This window comes from Tinamus guttatus, unplaced genomic scaffold (genome assembly GCF_059628265.1).
Source record: "Tinamus guttatus ecotype Peru unplaced genomic scaffold, ASM5962826v1 Tinamus_guttatus_pri_ptg000390l, whole genome shotgun sequence".
In the NCBI taxonomy this organism is placed as follows: Eukaryota; Metazoa; Chordata; class Aves; order Tinamiformes; family Tinamidae; genus Tinamus; species Tinamus guttatus.
In genome coordinates, this window is record NW_028288924.1 from 184670 (window position 1) to 200186 (window position 15517).

General features: G+C 51.2%; 1 protein-coding gene across 1 annotated transcript; it reads right to left on the reverse strand.

Moving 5' to 3' along the window:
- Positions 1–7199: 7199 nt before the first annotated feature.
- LOC148593441 (olfactory receptor 14C36-like) lies at positions 7200–8132 on the reverse strand. Its single transcript, XM_088530914.1, has one exon. It carries the CDS (start codon positions 7893–7895, stop codon positions 7200–7202), a length of 696 nt encoding a protein of 231 aa, XP_088387040.1. The 5' UTR covers positions 7896–8132.
- Positions 8133–15517: the final 7385 nt, after the last annotated feature.

Consider the following 15517-nt stretch of genomic DNA (forward strand, 5'->3'; position numbering starts at 1 on the left):
TTTCTGAATTTTTACTCTTACCTTCCTGACAAAATAATATTTAAAATACAATACAACAATACAGCAGGAATGAAAGGCTGACTAGGGAAAATATGGGTCTGCTGCTAAATGGGCCAAGAGCCCTGGTGAGAGAGGACACAGAAAAGGCCACCTTTGCCTCAGGCTTTAGTGCTAAGAGTGACCCTCAGGAATCCTAGGCCCTGGAGACCATGGAGAAATGGAGAAAGGAAGACTTTCCCTTGCTGGAGGAGGATCTGAGTAGGGCTCACTTCAGCAAACTGGACACCCACAAAACCATGGGCTCTGAGGGGACTCTCTTGCACTGTTCAGTGCCCACGTCTGACAGAGCTCCATGAACTGGAAGAAATCGAGTCCCTCCAATTACACGGCTTGTACCTCTGGTCCTTGGCAAGTGACATTCACACATCAGAGACTCTCTGAGCACCACCTGCCACCTGCATGGTCAAAGTGAAAACTGGGAATAGAAGAAGCTGAGCGCAAGGAAGGACCTTGCTCTACCTTGCTTGGTCTTGTTACAGGCGTTGCCTGGTGCAGGCTGGCCTGCTTTTTCTTGGAGAGCAGCAAGAGAAGAGGCATCTTTCCCTGCTTTTAAAAGTCATCAGGCAATAATTTGCATCCTGCTTGTAACACACACTTGCTACTCAGGGCCATAAGGGCAGGGGGCTTGGGGCATGCAAAGGAGCACAATGAGAAAGAAGAGCACCGGCACAGCTCAGCCCTGGAACTGAGCTCTTTTTCCCCTTGGAGGGTGGTCGGGAGGGGGGATTAGCGGTGGTGTCACAGTCACCCATGGGATGGAAAGCCATGCTGTCACACACAGTATGTGGCCCTTCCTCTACAGCCCTGCACTCCTGCCTTTCACAGGATGGGGAGGTGTGTGCTGAGAGGGATTTCTGGCTGAAAATGAGCTCCAGCAGGATGAAGAGGGTCACAGGGGAAGAGGACTGTGGCTTCCACGGCTTGTCTGAACCTACAGCAGCTCGTGGATGTTACTAAAGCACAGCTGAGCCACGAGACACTAAACAATCTTGGCCTGCAATCAGAACAAAACCACAAGGACTGCTCCTGCTTTCTGTCCTCCTTGATCCTGGCGAAAGGAAAGACAGTTTTACTTGCCACCAATGCCCACTGCATTTTAAGTGAACGGGCTCTAAGGTAGGACTCGAGGTGACAAGATCCACACCTCCAGGCCACCTGCTGACTGCTATGCTGAGCCCAGAAATCAGGTTTGCCAATAGAAAGCACAGAAAGCATGGAGCTCTGGAGAGTTTTCCTTCTTTCTTTACACCACAGGATCCAGGAAGGAGGAATTTGTGACGTGAACAAGAAACATCACATGAAAACCAGGACACCCGTTTACCAAATGAAGAGTACAGCAACACTTGCCTGCTCACTACCCTGGAGCAGGCAACTGCTGCCTGAGAGAACTCCAGGTGCAACTTGTGTCCTTGGATACCTCTTCAGAGCTGGCTGGAAACACTTGTGGCCCCCTCCAACTGATCTTGATTTAAGGGTGAGCAACTGCAGGAAGCAGCACCAGACCAGAAGTACAGCTGCCTTCAGAAATACTGTGGCCTGCAAGGCTGAAAATCAGAGGCCAACCTTGCATCCTGAGAGCTGCAATGGGCATCTGCAAAGAACATGGTGTTTTGCCAATTGACTGGGACAGACAGGGTGACAGAAAGAATCAGACACCACTGGAAGAAATGGTCTTATTTCACTATTAATATTAAGGCAGTACAGAATGATACATTTAACAAAATAGGCTTATTACAAACTCTGGTTTAGCAACAGAGAAATTAGGCAAGGTAATGCACCTAACCATCACTATATGAGAAAGGGAATAGTGGTTAAAAGATACATCACCAATTGCCTAAATATGTTACTGTCATACAGATCCGCAGTCACTGGGGAGTCCCTGTTGCAATGAGGATTTGGAGAACCTTTCCAGAAACTGGGAGGTCTTACGTGGTGCATCCACCCGTGAGGTCTCCGAAATCGCAGCAAGAGTGTCCATCTTTTATAGAGCCAAATCAACAAATCATGATAACTTGCATTTTGTTTGTTAGTGGTAACATCTGATGTGGCATACTTTCCCTATCACGTGGGATGGGGATCTGGTCAGAGCCCAGGCCTCAGGTGGGAGGGTTTCCTTCAAGGTCAAAAACAGCCACATGAGAGCTTAAAAAAGCTACAGTTTAATAAGCCTCTGTGCAAGCTGGCATGAGCAATTCTACAGGTGAGTGTTGTGCACTGTAAAGGCAGTGCCGTGTTCATCTCTAAGTCAACCCCGACTCGGGCCTGTCATTCAGGCCCTGCCACTTCAGTTCCTCACGTTCCACTCTGTCGTGACACACAAGGTTATATTTGACCCCACATTATGGGGCTGCCAGGAGATTTCCTTGGTAGTGGGAAGCAGCATGAAAAGAGGAAACAGGACCAAAATACAGTTTGGGAAGCTCAGATTGGGCAATAGGATGAAGAAATATCACTTGAAGGGTAGAGCAGTGGTGCTACAGGGCACCCAGAGCGAATCTGTCACCATCAGTGATTTTGTGTTTCAAGAAACAGACACTGAGGATGGAAAAGCCATCAAGGAAGGGAAGGAGAATCTGTTGTGAGAACTTGCTGGGGAAGCAGATTGGGTGTCTATAGTCTGCAGGGACACAGGAGCAGGTCTAGGATGACCTGTGGTAGAGATCGCCAAGGGCGCTGCCAAGGTCCCAGCAGAATGGAGGTCTTTATCCTCTTGACTATGGCTGTTGTGTCTGTCGCTGAGGCCTACCCCGAATCATCAGGACTTCTTTGCCCCCTTTATCCTTCTGGGGACCCTGGGAGGTGTCGTGTGTTTGTCCTGCACTCAGCATTGCACACCCTCACCCAAACACTGATGCCATGGAGGACGTGGGCAACACATGGAGGAAAGGATCTCCCTTCCCTGGGTTTCTGTGCCTGTGCTTGGCCAATGTGTGTTGACAAAACACATCAAGGGTGTATTCAGCATTAGAGCCACCTGAGTGTTTTTTCTATCTATTACCAATGATTATTTTTTTTAACCTTTAATCAGCCCCTGGTGAGTTGCTGTAGTTAATGGCCTCAGTGGGATCCATTAACGCTCTACAAAACTTTAGGGTTTCCTTCTGACTTTGACTTCCTCACTGATTTCTTCAATCTCCTTTCAATAGCTGCAATTCATGGACTCAGCTCCAAGTACTGCATGGAGCTCATTAAAAAGCAAAAAGCCCTGATAAACCAGGACTCTCCCTGCAATTTCCTTCAAGTGTCCATGGCTCATTGGGGAGGTTTGGGGTGTGTAGCTGAAAGCTGAAGACAACAATCATATACAAATATTTCATCTTTTTAAAGTTTTCTATTATTCTTCTAAAGAATAGGTGACAGCACACCATCCAATTCATAGCCATCCAGAGTGACTCCTAATGAAGTCAGCACATATATGAAAAGCAGTATTCCAGAAATCAGGCACTGTATGCACAATCTTTCTCCCCATCTCCCCAGCCCTACCATTTCCTTCATCAGCCTCTCGGGAATTTAAATCACTCATGTTGAAAGCCAGCCTTAGTCCACCTAAGTCTGCACTCAATGTTATAGCTCACCTACCCCAATTCTCACCTGCTTTACTTAGACAACTGGCTGCTAACAGGCACAGGGGTGTCTTCTTCCAATTAGAAAGAAACAAACAAAAAATAAAGCAGAGCATAGTTTCATGGAAAATAATGACACTCTTTGAATGTATGCTAGGTCCTTACAATCCGTATATATAGTAAGAACTTGGCTAATGGTGCAGACTACAGAGAGACAGAGCAAGGTTTAACCTCCCTAAAGGGCAAACGAGCAGCTGGGTCTCTGAGTGAACAGAGTATCGGGAGGAGTCACAATGTGTCAAGATTGTGCCCTAAAGGGGATGCTAGAAATTGCCAGTCTAAACAGGACATGTGGGAATGGGAGACTTAGGTAGATGCACAGGAGACAGGGGAGAGAATGCGCCAAGACCCCCAGCATGAAGAGCTGGGCTCACAGCATCACTGATGAGCTCCACAGACTGAATAAGCAACCCAAAGAAGTCCTTCCTTTGGCAGTGACTTGGAAAGCCACATCTCTGACAGGGTTCCAGGGAGATGGGGGTTTTCTTCTTTAAGATGGTCCCTAGGACTATGCAGAGATGAGGAAGAGCAGGAAGGGAGGTTGCAGGGATATTTGTCAGCTTCATCAACTGCAGAGCAGGGAGCTGGTCAACCCACAAACTGCTGATGGAGTCAAATGAAATGGCGACTGATGAGTGAGATGGGGACTGCTGGATCAACACTCGCAGCCTGGACTTCAGTTCTTGTTCCCACTGATCCTGCTGCCCTCCACCAAGGCTCCCAGCTTCAGGAGCTCCTTCCTGAGGTATCACACAGAAACTGTCACTGCAAAGACCCCTGTGGATCCCGGGCTGTGGCAGTGGCTGCTCAGGGCTGGAGGCTGCCACAAGAGTCCTGCCTGAGGGTCCCACCTTGCTCAGGGGACAACGTGGCAGCCAGGACTCCTGGGGCTGGGGCTTCCCCGAGCCCCAAAGCTCCCACAGGGCAGCTCCAACCCTTGTGTGGGTGCTGGGGGCAGAAGGAGAGAATCCAGGGCAGGTTTCCCTGGCACTGGCTGCCCCTCTTCTCCCCCACGCCAGGGTGGGCAGTGCTGGCTGAGCCCAACACAGCAGCTCACACAGCCCCCCAGGTCCCCACACCAGCACCCCCAGCACCCGCAGCCTCGAGCTGGGCTCCCCTCCCTGCCCCAGCCCCGCACAACCCCCAGCACAGCCAGGAGCCCCGCAGGGCCTCACAGCCAATGGCTGCGCTGGGCACGAGGAGGTCACTGCTGCCGCAGCCCCTGATAGGCCAGCTGCAGGGAGAGGGCGTGGCTGCTGCTTGTGAGGTCCCTGCTGCGGGCAGAGCTGATTGGGCAGCAGCAGGGCTGGCTCTGGCTGGTGACTGTGAGGTCACCGCTCCCGCAGCGCCTCATTGGGCAGCAGCCGGGCCCTGCGGGGCTCTGCGCTGCTGAGATCATCTCCGCGGAGCAGCTGCTGAGCCCGGGCTGGGCTCCTGGCGGGGAAGGGCTGGGGAGGCCATTGCTGCCCTGGAGGGCAGGGCCAGAGAGCTGGGCGGGACGGCGCTGTGACGTCATGTCTTTGTGAGTGCCTGATTGGCCGGCAGCAGGCAGGCAGGCGTGGGCGGTGGGTGGGGGGTCTCTGTGGTGAGAGGAGCTGAGAGGGCAGCAGTGGTTCCTGTGTGGGGAAGGGGGTTGAGGAAGCTGCTGTCTCTGAAGGCCACAGGCAGCAGCAGGGATGTGGTGGGTTTGCACCTGTGAGGTCACCTCCATGTGAGCAGCTGGGTTTGGGGTTTAGGCTTTAGGGGTGTGATCATTGGCTCAGAGCCTAGTTGGAGACCTGCAACTATTGATATGAGGAGTCAGTCAAAACCTGTTCAGTTTATTAATCAGTGACCAGAAGGGACAGACTGCACCCTCAGCAAGTTTTCTGCATATAGAAAGGTGGGAGGAATGGCTGATAGCCCAGAGGTCTGTGCAGGCTTTAAGAGGGACCTGGACAGCCTGGAGAGTTGGGGGTAGAGGAACCTTATGAAGTTCAACATGGGCAAGTGCAGGGTCTTGCAGCTAGGAAGGAATAACCCCATGCCCCAGGACAGGCTGGGGGTTGACCTGTTGGAGAGCAGCTCCGCAAATAGTGACCTGGGAATCATGGATGGCAACAAATTGACCATGAGCCATCAGTGTGCCCTTGTGGCCACTGATACTGGTGGCTGAGATCTGACGGTACTCAGAGTGCCCTCTCAATATTGCAATGGCAGGAGATTTCTTTGGGTGGCCACTAGCTCCAGGCTGTGGTGTTTCACTGTGGGTGCAGGAATCGCCCTCCACTGCCCCTTCCTTGGGCCTCCTGGGTCCCCACTGCCTCTCTGGGGATTGCAGAGCCCTCCTTTCCCCATGTGCACTTGGGTTTAGTGCTCTACCTTCTGGTCCCTGCACTGTGAGTCATCCCTGTTTCGTTAAAGCTGCACTCAGTGCCCACTCCCAGGCAAACCCTGTGCCTGGACATCCCCTGGGGGTTCCCTCATCAGCACAGTCACGTGTGGGGCAGCCTGGCACAGGCAATGCAGAGACCATTGCCTATCTGCAGTGGTCACTGAGAGATGAACCCTAGATTGAGGCTAACAGATCACCCTGGAATGCTGAGGTCATCCCCTGGATCTCATGGAGTTCACAAGCAGAAGAGCAGGCCCATTTGTGGTTGCACACCCTTGGGCATATTTTTTGATTTCAGTTTCTAAAGAGAGGCCAGATTCAGGACCATCATAGGAAAGATTCCCTTTTATTATGGAAATGTTATTCTGGAGTCCAGCTGTGTCTTAAGGGAGACCAAGGACTGGTCCTGCCTGTTCTTCCAGGGTACGAGGGAAAACAAGCCTATCTCTACCAGGTTATGACAGTTCCTGGGCCATATCTGCAGAATAAAGCATGGAAGGACAGCACGGAAATGAGGAGGCCAACTCTAAATAGAGAAACTCCTGCTTCCCTCCTGGAATGTGTCTTCAGGAAAGATGAACTGCCATGGGAAGGCTGCCTCTAGACTTTCCTTCAATTCACTCATGTTCAGTTTTGTGTGTTAGAGCTTTGCATGGAACCATGGAAACCTGTGGTGACACTTGGTTGCCATTTCTGTCATATTAGAGAGATTTGACATCACACTCTAACCATAGGCACGAGAGCTGAGATCTCCTAAACAACACTGGACCCCTGGTCTCAGCCCACCTGCCCTTGTCCCGCCGTGACTCTGTACCCCAGAGGTCCCTTGGTGTCAGTGCTGGAAAAGACGCTGCAGAGGGAAACTCTCCTCCTTGCACTGGGCACATCTAAGGGAGCTCAAAGAAGCGGCTCAGAGAATCCCCCCTCTCTGCTAGTGAAGGGGGAAGCCTGGCTTCCTGCTTTATCATGGTCTGTGTTTAAGTGCTGAAGGAGAGATTGCTGTGCAGACATGACAAAAACTAGTTATCTTTATTTTATCATTTATTATTTTAAGATGGATGTAAAAGAGAGAAGTAAAAAAGAAATAAATGGATAAAATACGACCTATAGGCAGATATCCTGGTGAGTGAATGAAACAGTTGTTACCACTGACCTTGTACCCACTGGATGAGTTTCTTCAGTGCCTCCTTGAGCTCCTTGTTCCTCATGCTGTAGATGAGGGGGTTCAGGGCTGCAGGCAGCACCGAGTACAGAATGGACACAACCATATCTAGAAGTGGGGAGGAGATAGAGGGAGGCTTCAGGTAGGCAAACAATACAGTAATGACAAACAAGGACACCACAGCCAGGTGCGGGAGGCACATGGAAAAGGCTTTGTGCCGGCCCTGCTCAGAGGGGATCCTCAGCACAGCTCTGAAGATCTGCACGTAGGACACCACAATGAAAACGAAACACCCAAAGATTAAACAGGCACTAACCCCAAGAATCCCAACTTCCCTGAGGTAGGAGTCTGAGCAGGAGAGCTTGAGGAGGTGGGGGATCTCACAGAAGAACTGCTCCACCACATTGCCTTGGCAGAGTGGAATGGAAAATGTGTTCCCTGTGTGCAGGAGAGCATAGAGAAAGCCACAGGCCCAGATAGCTACTGCCATTTTAACACAAGCTCTGATGCCAAGGAGGGTCCCATAGTGCAGGGGTCTGCAGATGGCAACGTAGCGGTCATAGGCCATGACTGTGAGGAGAGAAAACTCTGCTGCAAAAAAGAAGAAGAAGAAAAATATCTGGGCAGCACATTCTGAATAGGAAATGGCCCTGGTGTTCCACAGAGAATTGTGCATTCATTTGGGAACAGTCATGGAGATGCAGCCAAGGTCAAGGAGGGAGAGGTTGAGGAGGAAGAAGTACATGGGGGTGTGGAGGCGGTGGTCGCAGGCTACAGCTGTGATGATGAGGCCATTGGCCAGGAGGGCAGCCAGGTAGATGGCCAGGAAGAGCGAGAAGTGCAAGAGCTGCAGCTCCCGTGTGTCTGCAAATGGCAGGAGGAGGAACTCATTGAAGGAGCTGCTGTTGGACATTAGCTCCCTGCAGTTATGTGGGCCTGTCTAAGGAACAGAAAACAATGAAAAGTTAGGAGGGACTTTACAAGAAATAAAATTCCGAAGTCATTTCTTTTATGACACCACCCACCACTGCCTCTCTTTAGTAAGAGTAAGAGTGTCTTAGTGCAGTTCCTTTGCTTGAGCTCCATTTTTCACTGGTTGTGTGTGCTGTGAGGAGCAGAGACCTCAACTCGAGAGCAGTCTGTGCTGAACAGTAGTGGGAAGTGGGGAATGGAGGCCACACTTTTGGATGTTTTACCTTTTCTGGCAGGTGAGATCCATTCAAGATGTAGATGAGCTTTTCAGCATCTTTACTCCCAAGGGTAAGCAAAGAGGTTTGAGGAACAGTAATTTTTAGTTTCTTTGAGATGTCCTTGTCACTCCTCGGGAGTGTTCCCTAAAGGACAAATCCTTCACATTTCAACTCTGAGTCCTTAGAGGAATGCATCCCCAGTCACTTATGCGCAGAGTTGGGACATCTCATTTGTCTGTTATGTTTTGTTCCCAGATTTCCTGTGCACTGGTCTCCTTGAGCTAGAGTGTCATCATGCTCATATGGTGCCCTAAAAGGAGACAGGCCCTGCTGAGAGCAGAGCTGTGCAGTTTCTAAGTGCCCATCTCCACCTTTCTCACCCTGTCTCCACACACCTAAGGGAGGGCTCCACCCTCCTGGCCAAAGACACACAGGGCTCATTCCAGCTGCTCCTGGACAGCCTCCCACCACCACCTCCATACCCTCAGCATCTCTGCAGCTTCCTCACGGGTCACCCAGGTATCACAGAATGGCCATGAGACAGCAGAGCCTTTCTGGAGGGAAGGGGGCAGCCTGGCAGGGGTGACACCACAGGGCAAGAGCCAAAGGACTGACAACACTGAAGATGGGCTCTCCTTAAGGGAGAGTCAGCTCAATTCCCAGACCCAGGGACTGCTTTTCCTGCAGCTCTACAGGGTAGGCTTGGGAAGAACCTCATTCCCATTCAGACCCCTCTGTTCCACACCTTGCAGCATCAGTCTCTGAATTGCAGCTGAAAACACTCAACCACGGAAAGCTGAGAGCAAGAACAGGAGCAGCATGGACAGGAGAAGAATTAAGGAGCAAGACCTGTAATGTGCTGGATGGAGGAAGGGAAAGGGACAGGGAGGCATTGTGGGAAACCTTCACCTTACCAGATGGGTACGTCACCTCACAGAGAGCACACCTTAGTCCCTTGGTGGGGAGGCTGGAGATGGTCCCGTGGCAGGAGAGATCTCCCAGGTCTGGCTGCAGAGGAGGCGGCTCCTGCCCTGCACTTCCTGCCCCTTCCCTGCCCATCTCTGCTGCCTGCAGCTGTCCCTGCCCACAGCTCTTCCTCTGTCCCTGGGTCTTGTCCCTGCTCACAGATCCCATATGACCCTATCTGTGCTCAGCTCTGCCCTGCACAAACCTCTGGGCAATGTCCAAGGGAAGCTCTGCAGTTGCAGGTCCTAAGAAGTAGGTTATAGAAAGTCCTAGGAGGCCACAAAGATGATATTGATGCAGCCTCTAGGCTAAGATGGGGATTAAGCAGCTTGCTGAAGTTTCTCACAGAACTATTAATTCTCTCTTAATCTTTCAGAGTGAAGGTTTAGGACTCTCAGTTCCTTATCAAAGTAGAAAACTTGTTCTACCTTCTCCCAGCCATAATAAGGTGGTTGAAAGAGCAGAGACCTGAAGGAAAGCTCCTTCCCTTTCAAGTAGCCCTTCTCTTGCTCTTCTCCAGTAAAGGACCCCTCGTGCATGTGGCAGGGAATCCCTGCTCTGAAGCATCTCCTCCTCCTGCTAAACCCTGCATGCTCCAGGAGAGAGACCTTTAAAATCCCAATCATAATTATATGTACTGAGTTCAGACGAGACCTCCAGGAACCTCAGCAGCTTTGCCCTGCTCACCGTGTCAAGGGCTGGAAAGGTTTCTCCCACAAAAAGCTCTCCTCTATCCTTCACGCTGCCGTTCCCCTCTCGCTGTCTTCTCTCCTCTGCTGTCCGCAGCAGCAGGCAGTGCCCGCAGCCCTGCTGCTTTTGGCACAGGAGCTGCTCCTGCACTCGGCTGTCTCTGGGCAGTGCTGCCAGGCTGCCACGAGCTGCCTCCGTCCCAGGAGCCTGGCCCCGCTCAGGAGCAGAGGCCCAGCTGAACTCACCAATTTCTGTGTCCCTTGTGCTCCCTCCTCCTGGGAAATGTTCACTTCAATAAACTAAAATAATCACCTGTTGTCCTTTGCTAATGATTGGAGAGAGATTATTCCAACATGGCAATTTATTGCATCAAAGGATGACTATCTATGAAAGTTGGAAATACCCCACTCTGGAAGCCTCATTTCACATCCCTTAACTAGACAGGAGACCAAGCAGTGGACAAAGAGGAGTTAATTGACACATGGTCCAGGTGCTGATTCAGAAATATAAATCTGGGCAGTACCCATCTAGGCCTGGATCTGAACTTGTATTCGAATCCCTCCTCTAAACTCCACAAATACAGCAATGGTGGGATTCCCCTTGCCAAAACTGAAGTGAGCAGAGCACAGAGATCTGCCCACGAGGTCCTTGTCAAAGCTCCACCACAGTCACTGGAGATGCAGGGTGAGAGTCAGCAGTTCCCACAGAAACACCTGGTGACAGCAGAAGAGACTGAGGAGGTGCAAGGCGTGTGTCAGTGCCCGCTTGCTCTGATGGAGCTACTAGGAGACCTGCATGATCCTAGAGCATGAGTTGGGGAATTGGCTGTCTTGGCCATCTGAAATGACCCCAGATGCCAACTTCGACAAAAGCGACACTCCCCATGAAGCTGAGGTATGGGAAGATTGCAGGATTAACCAACAGCTCTTGTAATTCAATGCAGAGTCCTGATTTGATATCACAGAAAAGTGCTGGCAGGGCCTTGTCTGATGCCTGGGGTGTCCAGCACAACCTCATGTCTCTAGCAGATACAGCAGGTCACCTACAGGAAAACCATGTCCCTTGGAGTGATTGCTGGGCAAGTGCCCCAGGGCATCCTGCGTTTCCATCCTGTACCCAAACACAGACATTCCAGCACTGGCTGTAGGGAAAGCCCATCCCGTCTACATCCAGGGTGCTGCATAAATGGGAGGCACTCCTGCCCCGCCACGTCTCTGCTCCAGGCCCTGCAGTCTCAAACCCTTCTAGCTCTCCTCCCCTGAACTCCTCTTCATCCCACCACATGGTATGAACAGGCAATGGGCTAATGAGGACCTCTGGGTGGCTGCATCAAAGGCTGTCAAGGCCCATAGACATCTTCAGTGGCACCTTGTTCTTCCTGAACCAGTGTCAGGCACAGGAGAGAGTGCCCGTTGGGCTGCTTTGTGTGAGAGGAAATGCCCATGGCCAGGAATAGGTGTTCCCTCACTGGAGAAGCTCCAGCCTGGCTATCTTGGCCCAGGTCTCCTTCCCTACCATTCTCGTGCTCTCTGTGCAGGTCCCATCCCTGCTGCCCACCTCTCCCTCCAGCCCCACCGCTCACCTCCCTCATGCGCTCCTGCACTCCAGGGATCCCGTCCATGGATGAGGAACAGCCGTTCGTCTGCTGCTCCTTCTCCATCTCCAGGACTTGCTCTGGGGAGAGCCCTGCACGGCCAGAGTGTTTCCAGCCTGTCCTCTACACAGACAGACGCGTCCACACAGTCCATGTCACAGCCCTGTCCTCTGATCAGCTGCTCACACTGAGGGGACCTCACAGGCCCTTGGCTGGGGCTGGTTCTGCAGCTGGCCGATCCCGCACAGGGCCAGCAGTGACCTCACAATGTGCCCTGGAACCTTTAGCTGGCTCTGGCCTATCAGCAGCAGGGACAGAGGGTGACGTCACAAGAAACCTCAGCAACCCAGAGCCTCTTGATGACGTCAAGTCTACAGAGAAGGATGTGACCTCGCAGTCACCCTCAGAGCCACATCCCTGCTTTTGGGCTATCAAGGACTGGCCCAGCAGTGACCAGTGGATTCGGGAGAAGGTACCTACTTTCCCGAAGGAAGGCAAACTCCAGCGAGAGGTGTAGGAAGAACTCGGAAAGCGCCTTAAGGAGGTGATGGTGGATGGTGATACAGCTGCAGTAAAACATGTGAGCACCTGGTGGCAGATCATGGTCGCCTTGAAAACGGCCTGGGATCTTCAGGGGGACAAAAGCAATCAGCCACGTGCAGCAGCACCGTCAGCACCACCATATGCTGGGGTGGCTGATCCTCTGTGCGACCATCTGTTCGACCCAGGCCCCAGGGACCCGGAGAAGGAACCTGATTTGCAGCCCCAGACCCACATAACGAGGTTACAAAAGGGAATCGAGGGTCGAATCACTGGAAATGTTTAGCAGAGAGGCAGTTCAGTGGGGGAACTTAGAAATATTAACAGCTATGCCGGTCATGTATGTATCAGCAGTGCATTTCACTGGGAAAAACCAAATCCCACCTTAAAAGGAAGAGGCAGGGAAGTGTTTTCAATGTGGAGAGAATGGCCATCTCAAGAAAAACTGCCCCAAAGGCCGGGAGGCGGAGGCAGGCCAGCTCCACCTCGCTTATTCACCTGCTGTATGGGTCATTGACAGATCCACTTCGAGTGGTGGAGTGGATCTTTTTACCTCATGGACAGTCAAAAAGAAATTATCACCGCGACAGAAGAATATGCACAGTTAATTCAGAAAGCAAGAATGCACTTAAGAATGTTAAACAGCAGCGATCCAAGATTCATTTATCTTCCTGCAACCAAGGAAAATTTGCAATGGTTATTAGCAGAACATTTACCCATGCAGGTGGCTTTAGCAGACTTTGCAGGACAGATGAACATCCACTATCCCCTGCATATGTTGTGGTCAGAACTTCCTAACATTCCCTTATTAGCAAGGTCTCTTTGGCAGCAAACTCCCGTTTCAGGTATTATTGTCTTCACAGATGGATCAGGGTGAACTAAAAAGGCTGCCATTGCCTGGAAAATGTCGGTGGATGCAGAGTGGCAAACTGAGGTTCAAGCCAAAGTACCAGGCTCCACACAGCTGGTGGACTGGTAGCTGCAACCATGGCTTTTTAAAAATTCACAACTCTAAATCTTAATTTTGGAACAGATTCCTTAAATGTCGAAGGCCTGTTAAAGTGCTTGGAGGGAGCTACGGTTTGAGATGGCCCAACCGCTGATTTGCTGATGGCCCGATTGTGAAATTTATGGACTTTGTTAAATCACTGAGCCAATCCCTACTTTGTTACTCGCGCATGGTCACATACTGGGGAGAAAAGTCAGGATGTGTGTAAGCACTGGTTAAGATGTTTTGCAGTCATGGATGTTCCAAAAATGATAAAAACAGACAACGGGCCTGTGTATAGTGCTATGCAAACCCAGGACTTCCTTAAACAATGGGGCGTTCAACATATCTTCGATATTCCTTATTCTCCTACTGGGCAGGCAGTTATTGAACACTTGCACCAGACCCTAAAAAATATGTTCATTAAACAGAGAGGGGGAGCTCAGAGAGATGGCCGCCAAGAAAGATTGGATGAAGTTTTATATGTATTTAATTTTTTAAATTGTAACATAGCAGATGAGCAGGTGAGTTACTCAACACTTTGGCCAACGGTCAGAAAATTTACAGCCAAGATCCCAAGTTACCATAAAAGATCTAGTTACAGGGAAGTGGGAAGGTCCAAAAGACTTAGTAACTTGGGGAAGGGGTTGTGCTTGTGTTTTGACAGATGGGAAACTAAGATGGGTCCCTTTGCAATGTGTACAACCCTGGCTTTCCTCAGCAGCTGTGCAGCCTTTGTCCCAAACAGCCAAGAAACGTATGGGTAACGTTAGCCATGTCAACACCAGACAATCCCTTTCAAACATGTTTAATAGGAGTATTTTCTTGGTTAAGACAGTTTGGGCTTGGAAAACGCAAATTGTTAAGTTTTTGATTATTGAGTTAATTGTATTTTGCTTGTTGTTAATTGTCTACCTTGTCTGTTATCATGTGTACAATGGTTAATTGATTGATCAATCAATCAAGTGATGACTGCTCAAATAAAAACTAAATAAGGAAGAGGGAGATGTGGAGGTCAGCCTAAGGTCAGTAGCAAAGAATGTCTTGTGGGCAGGTGGGGGGCTGAGCAGGAAAGGCGGGAGCTGCAGCCCCATGGCCAGCGCATGATCAAGAAGCTCCTTGGACGGCCTCGTGCATGACCAGTGCATGATCATCTGGTTGATTGGTTTGTTGGGTTTCTGGGCTCCACGTGCTGCCAGGCAGGATGGGGGCTGTCTCTGGGGTCAGGAGCTCTATAAGTTGCGTTTAAGTTAAGGTATGGTTTCACAACACCAAAGTCTGTGAATCCTTCATACGCTGCAGATTTTCCATTGTCCATCTTTTCCCGGCTGCCTCCCATGCAATTAATGTGGCCTTCCAAGAAAATCCTGCTGCTCTGTGCTCTCCACAAGGTATTTGTTCACAGCATGAAGATCTCTCCTGGCCTTCTCTGGTCTAGGCTGAACAAACATCCCTCTTCCAGCCTCTCCTTACCTGCCCCATGCTCCAGCCCCTGACCAACTTGTCCCTGTGCTGAACTCCCTCCCGTTTGCTTGTTTCCTTGCAGAACTGGAGAGCCCAAGTGGGATCCAGTATAGAGGCATGGTGTCCACTGTGCCAAAAAGAGCGATAGAACACGCATGTGACCCCACTGGCTGTGCTCTCCCAAATAAAAATCCGTGAGGGTGGCCAAACGATGGCACAGGGACCCAAAGGGCCTCCCCTTGTTGACCACTAAGGCACTTAGATGAGATTTGGGTGCCCTTGGCCACCACCAGGACATACCCCTGGGAGTCCCTATGGCGACGGCCAGGGCTTTGTGATGGGGGTGGCATCATGTCCCCAAGGCCATTGTGATGGGGCAGTGCCCATGGCAACCAAGGCTGTGTTGGGCCAGAGCACCATCCTCAGGGTCGCACTCTGAGGAGAGCAGCTCCAGCAGAAGGAGCAGCTCGCGTTGGTCCCCAGAGCAGCAAGTCCCCGGGTGCAGCAAGTGCCCTGGAGATGGAGAAGGAGAGGCAGGCGAACGCCTGCTCCCAGCCCAGCAATGGGCGTCCTGCCAGGCGCAAGAGCACAAGGAAAGTGAGTGCTGGGGCTGGAGGGGGAGGCCAGCAGCAGGGATGGGAGCTGCATGGAGAGCACAAGCATGGGGGGTCAAGCCAGCCAGGCCTCACCTCTTCTGGCCAAGGGCTGCTTCTTGGTGGCTGTGGGGATTTTCTTGAACACAAAGCATGACTGGGATGTTCCAAGGCCCATATGGATCCTGGGAGCCCTGTGTGAAGGATTAGAGAGCCTCTTTGGACCACGTGTAGCTGGGCTGTGCTCGACCATGAGCTTCCCTTCGACATAGG

What these genes read in the sequence shown, in the direction of transcription:
- LOC148593441 (XM_088530914.1), bottom strand. Translation starts at nt 7,895, where the DNA reads ATGCACAATTCTCTGTGGAACACCAGGGCCATTTCCTATTCAGAATGT.